The sequence below is a fragment of the Lepus europaeus genome, chromosome 16 (genome assembly GCF_033115175.1).
Source record: "Lepus europaeus isolate LE1 chromosome 16, mLepTim1.pri, whole genome shotgun sequence".
Lineage (NCBI taxonomy): Eukaryota > Metazoa > Chordata > Mammalia > Lagomorpha > Leporidae > Lepus > Lepus europaeus.
Genome location: NC_084842.1, coordinates 48,336,452 through 48,352,173, shown reverse-complemented (window position 1 = coordinate 48,352,173; position 15,722 = coordinate 48,336,452). Strand labels below are relative to the sequence as shown.

General features: G+C 49.1%; 1 protein-coding gene across 3 annotated transcripts; it reads left to right on the top strand.

The window, feature by feature from the left end:
* Positions 1-4,125: 4,125 nt before the first annotated feature.
* PRSS51 (serine protease 51) lies at positions 4,126-12,735 on the top strand. Of its 3 annotated transcripts, none has more exons than XM_062213026.1 (5): positions 4,126-4,256; positions 8,124-8,204; positions 9,334-9,593; positions 10,426-10,568; positions 10,753-12,735. In XM_062213026.1, exons 3-5 carry the CDS (start codon positions 9,368-9,370, stop codon positions 11,047-11,049), a joined length of 666 nt encoding a protein of 221 aa, XP_062069010.1. In that variant the 5' UTR covers positions 4,126-4,256; positions 8,124-8,204; positions 9,334-9,367; the 3' UTR covers positions 11,050-12,735. The 3 variants fall into 3 exon arrangements, with proteins under 3 accessions (XP_062069010.1, XP_062069011.1, XP_062069012.1); XM_062213027.1 differs by lacking the exon at positions 4,126-4,256 and adding an exon at positions 4,478-4,549; XM_062213028.1 differs by lacking the exons at positions 4,126-4,256; positions 8,124-8,204 and adding an exon at positions 8,250-8,316.
* The last annotated feature ends 2,987 nt before the right edge of the window (positions 12,736-15,722 follow it).

Genomic DNA, 15,722 nt, shown 5'->3' with positions numbered 1-15,722 from the left:
GCCCTGCATTTGTGAAGCCCCACCTTGAAGCAGCTGCAGCTGGCATTTCATCAGCCTGGATGGGAGGCAAAGGTTGGGCCACCCTGGACTCAAGCAACAAACAAGATGCTCTGGCTACTAATTCCACTGCTTGTAGCACTCAAGGGACATGCCCAGGACAATCCAGGTCTGTGCCAGGCTTGCCCAGAGCATAGGATGAGGGAACGTTTGCCACTTGGTACCTGCCACCTGTAGAATGGATTGAGTGGCATGGCGGCTACTGACTTAGAGCCAATGACTAGGAAATGCAGGGATTATAATGGATGAATCAAAGCAGACATACGGTGCTCAGTGAAGACAGCATCTATAATGATCCCTGGGGTCTGGACCCAGGGATCTGGAAGCAAGGGTACTTGGAGTAACAAGTTAGCAACTGACTGCTTCTCCAGGCTCCACTCTCCTCTTTGCAAAAGCATGTAGGCTCTCTGGGCCCAGCGCCCTGGGACAGGCAGCTGCATGGTGGTGGAATCGGGCTTATTTAATTTAGAATTCCTGTGTTAGACCACATGATCTCCAAGTGAAGACCAGGCCAGGGCTGCTGTGAGAAGGTGAGGAGCCAGATGAGTGATGCAGCTTCAGTCCTGTGCAAGGTGCCACAGGCCAAAGCTCTATGGCATATTTGGAAGTGTCCCGACTGGTGCATTTTCTGTGGCACCACAGTGGCTATCCACATATTAAACACCCTGACATTTTATCATAAAGAATGTGATTTAATTGTAGTTATTGTGATATTCTAGAATATCCAGAGATACTTCCGACCATAATCCCCCAGCCTTACTTGTGATCGTTTGTCTGTCTTCTTTTGAGAATGTCCTGTTCATATATTTCTCCCATTTTTGATATTTGGGTGATTTGCGGGATCTTTATGATTTTGAACAGCATTACCCCATTGTTTCTTTTATATGCTACAAGACCTTTTCTTCTAATTCTTTAGTACCTTTCCAACTTTATTTTAGGCCAAACAGAAATGTAAAATCTAAGTTAACAAAAGGCTTATAACAGTTTTACTTATGGCTCTTGATTCTTGGGGGTATATTTAGAAGGGAATCTCTCATCTCCAAATTGAAAACACAATCAGGCCTGTGAAAGGTAGCATAGGGTGAGCTCTGAAGCGAACCTGTCTGCCGTCTCACTACATCTCCTCCATGCCCTTGCTGTGTGACCTTAGGATGCATTGCTTGAGTTCACTTTTCCCATCTGTAAAGTGTCCATATTAGCACAGTCGTGAGGACTAAATATGCATACATCTCCCAAAGCAGTGCCCAACACAAAAGAAATACATGAAATCTGTTAGCTGTTATTATCCTAGAATTTTTACCTTTGCATTTTTCTCCACCCAAGTTGATAAAGATATTTTCCAGGTTTTAAAAAACCTTTTACATTTAGAGTTACAATCTGTTTGGTATCAACTTTTATGAATGATATAAAGTAAGGATCACAATTAATTTTTTTCCATGTGGATTTGTAACTGACTCAACATCATCTGTTGAAACAGTAGTCATTCCCGACTGCCCTGTGGTCAGAAATCAAGTCTTACTATACACAGAAGGCTGTTTTTAAGACTCTGCTCGTTTCATTGGTGTATTTACTGATCTTTGTGCCTCACCACACTCTCTTAATTTGCAGTTTTATAATAAGTCATGAATGTCACAGTGCAAGTCCTTCAAATGTTTCTGGTCTTCAATGTTGCTGGTGGCTGTCCTTGGCCAATTGTTTTTTCTTTTCTCTCTCCCTCCCTCCCACCCTCCCTCCCATCCTTCCTCCCTCCCTCCCTTCCTTCTCTCTTCAGTCACCTCAAAACAGCATGTTATTATTATTATTATTATTATTTTTTGACAGGCAGAGTGGACAGTGAGAGAGAGAGAAAGAGAGAAAGGTCTTCCTTTTTGCCGTTGGTTCACCCTCCAATGGCTGCTGCGGCTGGCGCATCTCATTGATCCGAAGCCAGGAGCCAGGTGCTTCTCCTGGTCTCCCATGCGGGTGCAGGGCCCAAGGACTTGGGCCATCCTCCACTGCCTTCCCGGGCCATAGCAGAGAGCTGGCCTGGAAGAGGGGCAACCGGGATAGAATCTGGCGCCCCAACCGGGACTAGAACCCAGTGTGCCGGCGCCGCAAGGCAGAGGATTAGCCTGTTGAACCACGGCGCCGGCCCAAAACAGCATCTTAATCACTGCACCAATTGCCTGTCCTGCTCTAACTCTAGAATAAAGCTGTCGAGTGCCACAAGCAAAACTGCTGGGATTTTGATGAGAATGGCATCTAATCCATAAGATAACCTGGGACAAATCCATCTCCTAAATCTTCTGACCCATGGACATGTTATATACTTACATATTTATCTCAACACAGTTTGTAATTTTTTGAGTAGTGTTTTTCACACATTGGTTTACCTGCGTTTCCAAATATTTTGTGAGTTTGAACATAATATAAATGTAAATCTCATTTGATCCTGCTCCATCCTGCCCTGGACGTGAAGCAGCCCTTTGTCCAGTGCATGCACACAGAACATGCTATTCCTGCCCATCCTTTTTTTTTTTTTTTTTTTGACAGGCAGAGTGGACAGTGAGAGAGAGAGAGAGAAAGGTCTTCCTTTTTGCTGTTGGTTCACCCTCCAATGGCCGCTGCAGTCGGCGCGCTGTGCTGATCCGAAGCTAGGAGCCAGGTGGTTCTCCTGGTCTCCCATATAGGTGCAGGGCCCAAGCACTTGGGTCATCCTCCACTGCACTCTCGGGCCACAGCAGAGAGCTGGCCTGGAAGAGGGGCAACCAGGACAGAATCCGGCGCCCCGACTGGGACTAGAACCTGGTGTGCCGGCGCCGCAGGCAGAGGATTAGCCTATTGAGCCATGGCACCCGGCCACCTGCTTATTCTTAATAACGGCCTCTGTCATCAGATCAGCTCTCCGGGGGTCACAGTACCTGTGTTCAAGGAGCCCTTGTTTTATCTAAGACTGGTCCTCAAAGCACAAGAGTAGTGATGCTGGCGATTCAGGTATTTCAGGTACGCTGAAGAGAAGCCATAAAGTGCTTCCTTTAAGTGAGAAGGGGAAAACTACAGTAAGATATTTTGAGAAGGAGAGAGAGAGAGACCACCTTTACATACTTTATTATAATATGTTGTTATAATTGCTCTTCTTTATGTTAGCTATGATTTTCATCTCTAACTGTGCCTAACTGGTACCTTAAAGCTTTATCATAGGTATGCACGCTAAGGGAAAACCTTGTCTACGGTGTTTGGTACTACCCACGGTTCCAGACATCCACTGGGGTCTTGGCACATGTCCCCGGGAGACATGGGTGGGCTCCTGTATGCACTGCCCTGCTCTGCAGGCTCCTTGAGAAGGGGCTGATGGGATGGACAGTGCATGTCAAAGAGCAGCAGCAAACCAGGAAAGGGAAGCCTAGGGTCTCAAATATAAATGTGTCCCTGAGGTCATACACTACCTTACAGCTAGCCAATTCTCAATAACTATTTCAGGGCACAAAGAATTGATAGGTCTGTATTACTGCCCAGGTTTAACCACCCCAGAGAGTGAAGGATGTTTCCACGGCTTCATGCTTGAGAAACTAAGACATTCCAATGCAAGCCCCTTTAGCACACACCCAGAGTGCAATCTGGAGACCTAAAAGGCTAAAATTGGGATGTGTAAAAGAAAATACCAAACAGAATCAGAAAGGTAGTAAACCTTCCTGAATAATTACTCCAAACAGTTGAATAAGCAGAAATTATGTAGTGCTTCCAACATTCAGGAAATGGTTAGCTTTTCATATTCTCCTCCTTAGTCAACCAGTGTTTATTGGAGTTTAACATGTTCAAAGACTCTGCTAAATATTAGCATTGGAGAGAGGGTGAGACATGGCCTCTATACTCAAGACATTTGTAGTCTGGGAGAGAAACTTGCTAACAGATCATGAATACAGCGTGGTAGGGCCCCTACTGAAACGTTTTCAGGTGCTTTGGGACCACAGAGGAGTCAAAGGCTCAGCTGATCGCCAGCGGCCAATGATTTAATCAATCATGTTTACATAATGGGGCCTCCATGACAACCCCAAAGGGCAGGGTTCAGAGCAAGGGTTGTGGCACACATGCAGGAGGGGACTACAGAGGGCCTGGGAGCTCTGCACGGTCTCCTCACGCCCTGCCCTGCGCCTTCTTTGCACCAGGCTCTTCATCTGTACCCTTTGACAAGTCCCAGTGCGGCAAGTCAGCAGTGCGAGGTAAATTGTCTGTGAGCAGCTTTAGCAGATGAACAGACCCAAGGAGAGACCCATGGGAAGCCCTGATTGGTAGTCAAGTCAGACAGAGGCGTGGCTAACTCCAGAACCTACGACTTGTGATTGGCTGCTGAAGTGGGGACAGTCTTGTGGGACAGAGCTCTTAACCTGTGGTGTCTACACTAACTCTAGTTGGTGTCAGAATGGAAATTATGTGCGGGACACCCAGTTGGCTCACTTGGAGAATTGCTTGGTGTGGGAGAAACATCCTGTCCATCACAGTGAGGGAGTGGGAGGTGTGTGTGTGTGTGTGTGTGTGTGTAGAGGGAGAGAAGAGCTAGTTTGTATTTTCCCCCTATAATCCAAGGAACGTGACTGTGTGACTTGGGTCTTGAGAAGGGACCATTGAAGAGGTCCCCCCTCCACCCCGCCCCGCAACATGAGTGAGATCATATTGTGCGCAGTAAGGGGAACTGAACTGAGAGTGCGGGGTGCGAGGTGGGAGGTGGAGCCAGGGCAGTGAGGGGTCCGTGGTGACGGCAGGGAGAAGATTCCACAGTCCTGAGGGGAGACGTGGAGGTGGGGGCGCCGTCAGGGGCCGCGTGCTGCCACGTCTGTGTGGCAGCATCTCCGGGAGTGGCTGTCAGAGTGGCAGGGACCCCGAGGAAGAAGTGACAGCATCAGTGGGGAGGAGAATCCCTCAAGGGGAGATGGGCCAATGCTGATTCACGTTCCCTATTCCTGAAGTGCATAGAGCTGAGCTGAGGGGGAGTAGCTGTGCTGAGAACACCTAGCTCCGAGTGTTCTGACAGGGCTGTGACAGTGGGGTACGCGGGGGAAAGGGCGACAGTGCCACTTTCTGGAAAGTGACACTTCCTAAAATAAACACCAGTGGAGTGTCATGAACTTGGTGTCCTTGGCAAACCACGCTTAAACATTAAACACGGACTGAATGCTTATCGTTGTTCAAATGCTGTTTGCTGTGCTGTGTTCATGAGTGCTGTGACCAAGACTGTTAAATTATTCTACCAGAATAACCAGTTATCTGACAGATTCCTGAAGGTGGTGGTGGCAATCTCTGGAAATGGCATGCACTTTCTGGATTTGTTTCAAACCTGCCCATTTAAGAAGTGGCTGTCTCTTTTTCTATTAGAGCAAGGGCATGTGGGAGTCATGCCTACTTCCCAGTTTCAATGCAACAACCAGAATGGAAACAAATAAAAAATACCCAGAATAGCTGTGCTGAAGTATTGTCCCACATTAGAGCTTGCCAGTGTGTGTCTGTGTGTCACTGGGAATTCGAGAAACTAGAGGGACAGGATGGGGGAGGAGAGGGCAATGCAGGGAGTAGGGAGAAGAGGAGCAAACCAAGAGTAGAGGTGAGAGGAAGGGGCAAGGCCCTTCAAATCTAATACTTCCAAGTGTGGAATTGTGACATTCAGAAAAAGTCTGAACATAACGGGCAAGAGATGGGACCAGAAATTTCCACCCTGGGGCAGGTGTTTGGTGCGGTGGGTAAGATGCCAATTGGGACACCCTCGTCCCATATCAGAGTGGCGGACTCAAGTCCTGGCTCCATTGCTGCTGATTCTAACTCCCTGCTAATACAAACCCCGGGAGGGCAGTAGGGGACGATGGCTCAAGTGCTTGGATCCCTGCCACCTATGTGAGAGACCTGGATTTGATCTGACCCAGTACCAGTTACTGGGGGGCAATTGGGAAGTTTTATAAAAAGCTGGACATGCACTTGCTATATGACCTAGGAGTCTCTATCTGGATTTTTATCCTAGGGAAATGAAAATCACATTCACAAAAAATCTCCTTTTAAACTCTTTAATTCTATTTAATTTTCATTAACTTTTCTAACCGAAGTCCTCCTTATCCCTCCCTGTCTTGCCTCAGGTATTCTTTCATTTTATTCTGTTTCTAGCTTGATATCTACTGGCTCATGTTCCACCTGCTTTCTTCTAACTTTCTTGAACTTCTGATTTATAATCCGCTTTCATAGAGATACTTATAAGGTTTTATTTTTTAAAATTTATAGCAAAATGTTTGTTCAGATTTTTCCCTTGTATTGGGTAGTATTTTCTATCTAGTGAAATTTTCTGCTTCCTCTCTTACTCTGTTTAAACAAAGAATGTTTACTATTTTTGTGCCTGATGCCTTTTTTGTCTCATTTTCCCAAGCCGATGGTTTTTAAAGATTCCTTCGGGGATTGGCTATTTGCTGGAGATTGGTGGCCACTGGGATTTTGTCCTTTGCTTATCTTTTCTGCTCCCTCCCATGGTCCCCAACCCCCCTCATGCCTTCTTTAGGTCCCTGTGAATTGAATCCCTCACTGTATCGCCTCTCAGCTCCAAATTCACCCTTCATCATCTGTGCTGCAACAGAGGGGCTGGACTCTGCAAGCAACCTTTCTTTGCAGCAAGCACAGCAGGAAACTCTCTCAGAAGAGGGTTCTGGGGGCACTGCAGAGGGAGCGGGCTTCATGCCTGGCTTTTATTGCATGGTTGCCAGCAAGGGGAGGGGACACATGTGACAGTGCTTGGGTACAGCTACTCATCCCTTAGTGCACTCCTCCTTTTAGGGACCTTCTCATATACAAATGAGTTAAAGGGTGGCCTCTGTATCTTGGCCCACGTTTGCTGATTTCTTCACAGCAAGTTACACCCATTAGCTTAGAAGACTACAGATGCAAAACTCAGTTGTCTACACATCCGGTTGTTGTGAACATCACGCGATGAGCAGATTTTTAGTCGTCACAAGCCCACCTACATTGCAGGAAACTGTACCCAGCATCTGCTAGCCATAGACAAAATAAAGTCTGCACCTCCAACCATGACTGCCCTTGGAGCTCCCAGGCCCAGAGACTCCCCATCTTGCTAGTGAGCAACATCACCTAGACACGCAAACCCCCTCTCTGATTCCTCTCTCCCCTGGGAGTCCCCTTGTCTTCTTCTGGATAGTGCCCCCCAACACACACACACACACACACACTCCTGCCTTAGCCTCTGGCTGGTCTCATACCATAAAGGGCCTGCCTGCCAATCTATCAAAGCACCCCCCAGATAAAGTTTGGCTGTGCTACCGCCACCTCTGGTCCTATCTTTCTTTCCCTTTGATCAAACTTGAAACCCCACAAACTGTCTACACCTCCTCCCGTTGCAGCTGTCCCACTGCAGACACACAGACACCCTAGGTTTGCCACCACTGGACATAGGCAGGCCCCCAACACCTAAACTCCCTCTGTGCACTTGTGTGCTGCCATTTGAACACCTACACCCAGGAGGTGTTTCTTGCTGCCAGAGTTCTCTGTCCACCTACCTCAAAGGGCTTTCTGCTTGTTGAGCAGCAGCTACCAGCTCTAGCCCAAGTCACCCTTAGCAAACTTCTCTGCCTTCCACTGGGCTGGACACACACCTTCTCCAGCGGGTTCTGGACGCCCAAAGGCCAAGTTTGCTTCCTCCTTAGGTACTCTCCCCTGGCCCTGAGGTTTGCTTAGAATCCTCTTGACTCTTAGTAGTTAGTCCTTTTGACTTTTCATGCTAAACTTTCCCTGTTCAAATTACTGCATGGTTCCTGTCTCCTGCCTATCTTTGCTGTATCCCCACTGCCACCCCCAGCTGATGCACTGCCCGATGGAGCTCTTCCCCCACTTCCCCAGGTAGCACAACTTTTTGGGTTTGTCAGGAATTGACACAATGGGAGTGTGATTTGCTGGTGTTTTCCACAATCTGTCCCCACCAGGCCTGCTCTTTTTTACTTCACTCAACTTTGTCACTGGTCTGAGCTGGGCAGATGCTGAGAATATGGGGAGAGGATTTCTCTGTGCTTTTCGTGGTGACAGGTGGCTCTTTCATTCTCATTCAGAAACAGTTCAGTGTGGCTACCGACCTGCCTTTCTGAAGTCAATCTGGTTGCCGTTTCAAGAACTGCTTGAAGTCCAGAATGGTGAGTTCCCGTGGCAAGTGAGTATCCAGCTGTCTGGGAAACACCTCTGTGCAGGCTCCATCATACATCGGTGGTGGGTTCTGACGGCTGCACATTGCTTCCCAAGGACCTTGTAAGTGTCTCCGGTGTTGTCTTAGTTTACCTCATATCTTATCCGTGTCATTTTTGGGGCTAGGTTATTCAATGGGATCGGAGTACTGAACTGTATACCCAGTAGGTTCCAATTAGTTTCAGACCCCAAAAATCTCTGTTCTACCGCCACTCTTTCCTCTTTTTTTTTTTTTAAGATTTATTTATTTTGAAAGAGTTACAAGAGAGGGGAGAGGGAGAGAGAGAGAGAGAGAGAGAGAGAGAGAGAGAGAGAGAGAGGTCTTCCATCCAATGGTTCACTCCCCAATTGGCCACAACGGCCGGAACTGTGCCAATCCAAAGCCAGGAGCCAGGAGCTTCTTCCGAGTCTCCCATGCGGGTACAGGGGCCCAAGGACTTGGGCCATCTTCTCCTGCTTTCCCAGGCCATAGCAGAGAGCTGGATCGGAAGTGGAGCTGTCGGGTCTTGAACCAGCGCCCATATGGGATGCCTGCACTGCAGGCCAAGGCATTAACCCACTGTGCCACAGCACCGGCCCCGACTCTCTCCTCTTTATTTAATCAATCATATCCAAAGGTGTGCTGCTCATTGTGACCATGCACCCCGTATTGGAAGATCAGTGCAGGCGTCTCTCACTTGTCCTCAGTACATGAAGACAATATCTTGGATTCACTTGTTGTTCACATACTCACTGAGCACCTACTATGTGTTGTTCTAATTGCTTGGACTATAGCAGCTGACAAGACAGCCAAGCTCCCCAACACCAAGGAGATCACAATGCTCTCCCTTCCAATGGATGCATTCCACTTCCTTTGGCAGGGGGTTTTCCCTGGGCTCATGGTTCCTCGACTCAGAGATTCCCCTGAGCTTTGGCCCATGACTCCTACCTATCCAATCTCTGTCCACTCTCTAGGCCACTGCAACACAACCACTACTCTGAACTTCCCAGTATTTAGTCGTAAATCCTACACTTGTGTCTGGGAGTGTGAAACACATGACAACTATGGTCAGCACTGGCATTTTTATACTCATTCTTTAGGTTGGAAACGGCACCAACAGATTTCACTGTGATCATGGGAACTAGAGTATACAGCAATATCCATGCGGAGAGAAAGCACGTGCAGAAGATCATTATTCACCAGGATTACAAGCCGCCCCTCTTCGACAGTGACCTTGCTCTGCTCCTGCTCGCCACACCGGTGAATTTCACTAACTTCAAAATGCCCATCTGCCTGCAGGAGAGAGAGAGGATCTGGGACCGGTGTTGGATGGCAGAGTGGGTGTCGGTTCATGGGTATGGTATGTGCCTTCCCTGGGTCACCTATAGAAGGCTTCCATGTAGGTTGCCCGGGGCTGCACAACCTAATGCTTTGGGTGTGGGAAGACCCAGCGCTGAATTTCAGCTTGACCACTTGTGGCTTTTCAGTATTGGACCAGCTTCTCCTTTTCACCTCCATGCATCTGTGGAATAACAGCCATTTCTCCTGTAAGTGAATTATGTGGATTAAATTCCATGACATTATACAGGTGAGGTCCTCAGTAAAATCCTGCGACAGAAGGATCTCAAAACGTGAGAGGTAAGGATAGTTGTTGAGGACCTAATGTAGACCACCTGACGCAGACCACCATCCCAAGGTGACCTTGAGCCCAGTTCAGTCGCCGATGACTCCATTCCTTTCCCTGCAGGGCACCAGGCTGGCCAGCCAGGGAGGGACTCTGGGAGGGAGGAGTGGGATAGAGAGAAAGCCAAGGGCTGCTCTAGCATCATGGTCAATTCCTTTCTACAAGACGGCACCTCCAGGTGTGTCCTCTTCCTGGCTCCTCCATTTGGCATGGCAGGTTCAGAGGTTGCGCTGTTCTGAATTTCTGTTCAGGGACAAAGTATGGCTATGGAGACTCAGCGGAGACACAGCCCATTGCAGGGGCTGGCTTCAGTGAAGTTCCCCGCGGGAGACACGTTTAGCAGAGGGGCCATATGCTGGAGTGGCTACTGAGTGGGGGCTTACATAGGTCACCTCTAAGGCTCCCCCCTCCACCCATTCTAGAACTTCCAATCTGATCGTCCATGGACCTGTCGCTGTCTGCGGCCAATGCAGCGCTCATTCTCACACTGACTTCCTCACTTTCCCAGGCCACTACGATAGCTTAAACATGCACCTGAAAAAGCTGAGGGTGGTACAGGTTGACTGGAAAGAATGCCTCAAGAGAGTAAAAGAGCTCTCCAAGAACATGATTTGTGCCTGGCAGGAACCAGGCACCAATGGCAAATGCCAGGTACGCAGCCCCTGCCTAGCCCCTCCCCCTCCAATACTCCACCCCTTTCTAGGTTCCCAGGAGGAAGCCCAGGAGGGAGGCCCCAAACTGATAGCAGTAGGACCCCCACCTCCCGCCACGTCCTCTGTTGGAGGTACTGCTGATTATTCTACAGATGAGCGCGTCTTCCTTCTCTCATTTGCAGGGAGACAGTGGGGCGCCCATGGTCTGTTCCATGCGTGGGACTCAGAGGTTCTTCCAAGTGGGTGTCTTCAGCTGGGGCATAAGATCCGGCACCAGGGGAAGACCTGGTCTGTTTGTGTCTGTGGCCCAGTTTATCCCATGGATCCAGGAAGCGACGCAGAAAGAGGGGAAAGCCTTCACCGTCTCCGCAGCCCCCAGGAGCTCCCTGGTTCCAGCTCCACAGTACCCCGTATTCCTAGGCTTGGGGTCTCAAATGCTGCTTGCCGCCATGTTGACTGGAGATAAATCAAACCTCTAGGCTGTGGACTCACGCGCCTTCTCTCTCTCTCTCTCTCTCTCTCTCTCTCTCGTCCCTGCTCCCCTCCCATCCTTACACAAGCATCTGTGGAGTATTACTGCCACGGCCTCTGCCCCAGGCTCCAGAAGGTAAACATAGACTCGCTTCTCCTGACTCTCACAATCCAACGAAGGAACATCAAACACAGTGCAGAGAGGTGCAAGCATTTCACAGGGGACCCCAGAGGGAAAAACAATAACTTCCAACAGGGAGGTCAAGGTCAATGCTTCAGGAATACACTGGAAAACCAATCCTGAGAGATGTGTTTCTGGACCTGGATTTCCTTATCTATGAAAAAGGTTCAATGTGATGTATTCTAAGATCTTACAGCACACCAACACTCTGTTGTGCCTACTAACTTCTTGTATGTCTCCCATGGGACACAATAGCTATTGAACACCTTTAACTCTATCAGGTCAGGACTTAACAGAGACCCAAACACCACTAACAACATAAAGTGTGCCCCATCTGAGGCACAGGTGCTTCTCTCCCAGGCTACTCATGGAAGCAACATTGCAGTAGAGTTGGGGTCAGGGGTCCTTTGTCCAGTTTGGAGCTGCAAGTGGGGAGATGATGACTTGGGACTTTGAGACCACATTTTTCTTGCCCTTCCTTTAACAGATCCAAATATAGAAAGTTTGGATAATAAGGTGGCCTGAAGGAAGTGATAGTGTCTTCCCTTTTAGAGAACTGGGAGATTGTTTTTAAAGATCAGTGCTTCAGAGTAAAGTCAGGGATTGGTCGTAGAGTCTTTTCAGGGTTCCTTGTTGCTTAAGTCCACCTCGCACTCCTTCACTCAGATATGTGAGCACTGGATATGTATCAGGTGTTGGAAGGATACAGGAATGTGGCTATGGATAGCTCATGACTTCAAGTGTATATGTTATATCCAAATTTGTGCATCTCCTCACAGGGCTCTCTATTAATCAGTAACTGCTATATACAGAGTTTCCTTTCATTTATATAGAAAATGTTAAAATACTGCCATTTCTACACACACATGTATGCACACATGAGCTCTCAAAAGGTTGTGGAAAATATGTATTACGAAAAGTGCATGGATCTCCAAATGTTTTGCAACAAAATGAGGTTTTCAGGCAATTTCCACATGGATATTTTGAAGCCATGTGGGGGTGTGTATGAAGAGGTAGACTTATTTTAAGGCATTGGACCCCGTGGTGGTCAGGGCCAGCTGGTCTCAAGTCTGCAGGGTGGCCTGGCAAGCAGGAGACCCAGGGAAAAGGAGATATTGCAGTCTTGAGTACAAAAGCCACCTGGGAGCAAAGATTCCTTCTCCTTAGGATGTTCTCCTGATTGGATAAGGCCCATGCACACGTGGAAGGGGATCTACTTTACTCAAAGTCTGCTGACATAAATGTTAATCACGGGGCAAGCAGCTGACCCAGTGGTTAAGATGCCTGTGGTCCATAGATAAGTCCAACTCCTGGCTCCAGCTCTGACTCCAGCTTCCTGCTAGCGCAGACCCTAGGAGGCAGCCATGGTGAGCCAAGAAGTTGGATTCCTGCTGCCCACATGGGAGACCTGGATTGCGTTCCTGGATCCTGGCCTCAGATGCCTAGCCATTGCAGGCATTTAGGGGAGAGAAACAGCAGATGGGAGTGCTCTGTTTCTCTTCCTGTCTCTTAAATAAAGTTAACACAATTTTAAAAATAAAATTGTCTGTTTATTTTAAAAAGTTAATCATATCTAAAAGTTGCCTTTCCAGCAACATGTAGGTTGGTGTTTGACCAAATATAACTGGTTGCCAGAACCTAACCAAGTTGGCACTGAAAGTCTCATCTCGTGGAACTCTTGGCAAAAGTATGCAGGAATACAGTCTTCTGAGTTGAACAGATATAACACATTCCAGAGGTAGGCATTCGGCTTGGTTAAAACACCAGTTATACGCCTGCATCCCGTATCAGTAGTACCTGGCTTGAGTCCAGGCTCTTCTGATTCCAGCTCCCTGGGAGGCCGCAGATGAGGGCTCAAGTGCAGTCAGTGGCCCTGCCACCAGTGTGGAAGACGTGGTCTGGTTTCCCAGATCCAAGCTTTGGCCTGGCTCAGTCCTGTATTTGGTATTTAGGGAATGAACCAGCAGATGGATGGGAGATCTCTGTATGTCTCTGCCTCTCAAATAAAAATAAAAAGATAAAGAACATACTCCAAACATGAACTGATCAGAGGAAGCTCTGCCCCCCATTGCTCTATTTGGCGCTCTTTGTCCTATGGATGGAGAGGTCTGTGGGCTCCTTTCTCTCGGGCCACTGAGACTGGGTTCCAGTTCTCTTCGGGCCACTGAGACTGGGTTCCAGTTCTCTTCTGGGCCCCTGCATACTTCTGCCGCTTGCCGGGGGGGTTGCTTCCCAGCTGGGATACTTGACATACTGGCCTTTCCCTTAGCTGCCTCAGGAGGTCCGATTAGCTCAGTGGGAGAAGAAACTGACACTTTGCTGGGCTCTGGAGTCTCTGAAGCTCCCCCTTACAGACGACGCAATTTTCCCATCCCATGAGGCTTCTGTTTTGATGTAATTTCAGAGATGTTCCCTGCTCTCACCCACACAATACACAGGAACAGCATTATGGGGACAGGGGTCCTGCCTCCTGGAACACTGGCCATGGTATTTACAGACCATCTGTGACCAGCTTAGACTAATGATGGCTCAGACTGTGTGTGCCGCACTGTTTCCCTGCTATAAGTTACCCCCCCACTCCCCAACTAATCCTGATGTCTGTGTGTGTCCATGAGACCATGGGAGATACAGATGGTATATGGAGTCTCTGGCAAGTCAGAATAGTAGAGTTAGTCGATGGTTAGAGATATGAAGCAAGCTACCCTCTGCAGTACAGAATTACTGTATGTAGAACAGTTCCTTCTGGGCTGGCACCACGGCTCGCTAGGCTAATCCTCCGCCTGCGGTGCCAGCACCCTGGGTTCTAGTCCCGGTTGGAACACTGGATTCTGTCCCAGTTGCTCTTCTTCCAGTCCAGCTCTCTGTTGTGGCCCAGGAAGGCGGTGAAGGATGGCCCAAGTGCTTGGGCCCTGCACCCACATGGGAGACCAGGAGGAAGCACCTGGCTCCTGGCTTCAGACTGGCACAGCGCGCTGGCCATAGCAGCCATTGGGGGGTGAACCAACGGAAGGAAGACCTTTCTCTCTGTCTCTCTCTTACTGTCTAACTCTGCCTGTCAAAAAAAAAATAGAGAGAGAGAGAGAGAGAGAGAGAGAGAGAGAGAGAGAGAGAACAGTGCCTCCTGCACAGAGTTCTGAGCCCTGGGGCAGCAAAGGACAGTGTGACTGGAGCTGCCTACCATCACCTGTCAAGCAGGATGGTTTGGCAGACCAGCAAAACTCCACCTTCTGATGGACATTGAAGACTGGGCTCAAGCAAGTCGAAGGAAGGTCCAGGGACAGGTGGCCCAGACTCCCATGTCACCTCCCTCGATGACAGCTTCTCCACTGGCATTAGCACTTGAGGAGAGGCCCCATTCCAGCTGACGAGAGAGGAAAACCTTTCAGTTCTGGGCCTGAGAGGCCCATGAAAACTGTGCTGCAGTACAGATGCATTCAGAGTTGATTTTTTTTTTTTTGACAGGCAGAGTTAGATAGAGAGAGAGAGAGAGAGGTCTTCCTTTTCCATTGGTTCACCCCCCAATGGCTGCTGCGGCCAGCGCACTGCGGCCAGCACACCGCGGCCAGCACACCACTCTGATCCAAAGCCAGGAGCCAGGTGCTTCCCCTGGTCTCCCATGCATGCAGGTGCAGGGCCCAAGGACTTGGGCCATCCTCTACTGCCCTCCCGGGCCACAGCAGAGAGCTGGACTGGAAGAGGAGCAACCGGGACAGAATCTGGCGCCCTGACCGGGACTAGAACCCGGGATGCCAGCACCGCAGGTGGAGGATTTAGCCTAGTGAGCCGCGGTGCCGTCCCAGAGTTGATCTTGATGTAGTGAGAAGAAATCCCCAAGCAGGCAGAGCTTGGAACTCTGTGCTTGGTTATGTTCTTTGTATGGAGAAGGAGAGAGCGTGAGGCAAGAACGCTCAAGCAGAGAGGGATTTAAAATGTGGAAACCTATGCTCAAAGAACCACTAAGGAGTCTTGAGTGCAAAGGTCAGGAAACAGAGGCATGCTTCAAGAGCTAAGGAGGCTGCAGAATCCACCACAAAAGGTCTCAGTGGCTGTCTGCAGCGTCAGCGCTGACTGCAGGAGATGCAAGGCTGATGGCAACACCTCACGGCCGCCATTGGCCGAAACCTGTGCACCTGCACACAGCTGCCACGCTCCCTTTTCTCTGCCTCCTACAACTTGCCAGAGAATCCAAACTGGAAGCCGACTGGGACTCTGAGAAATGTGGCTTCTAAGCTTTCGGCCTGCACGAGACCTGCGAGAGCTGCCCAGGTCCTAAATATCAGCATCCAGTATCTGCCGTATCGACCATTAAACCTAGAAAACAAGCGGAGTCATCCTCTCAGAGGGCTGTCACGAGGGTTGTGGGGCGACACTTGCCAAGTCCAGTGCACGCGCTGTTTTGGATGCTAAGGCTCAGTCACAGGGAGCTTGGATTCTGTATCAACCTCACAGCATGGCTCACAGCCGTTTACCCTCCACGCTAGATGGTGCGGCGCTGTTCCA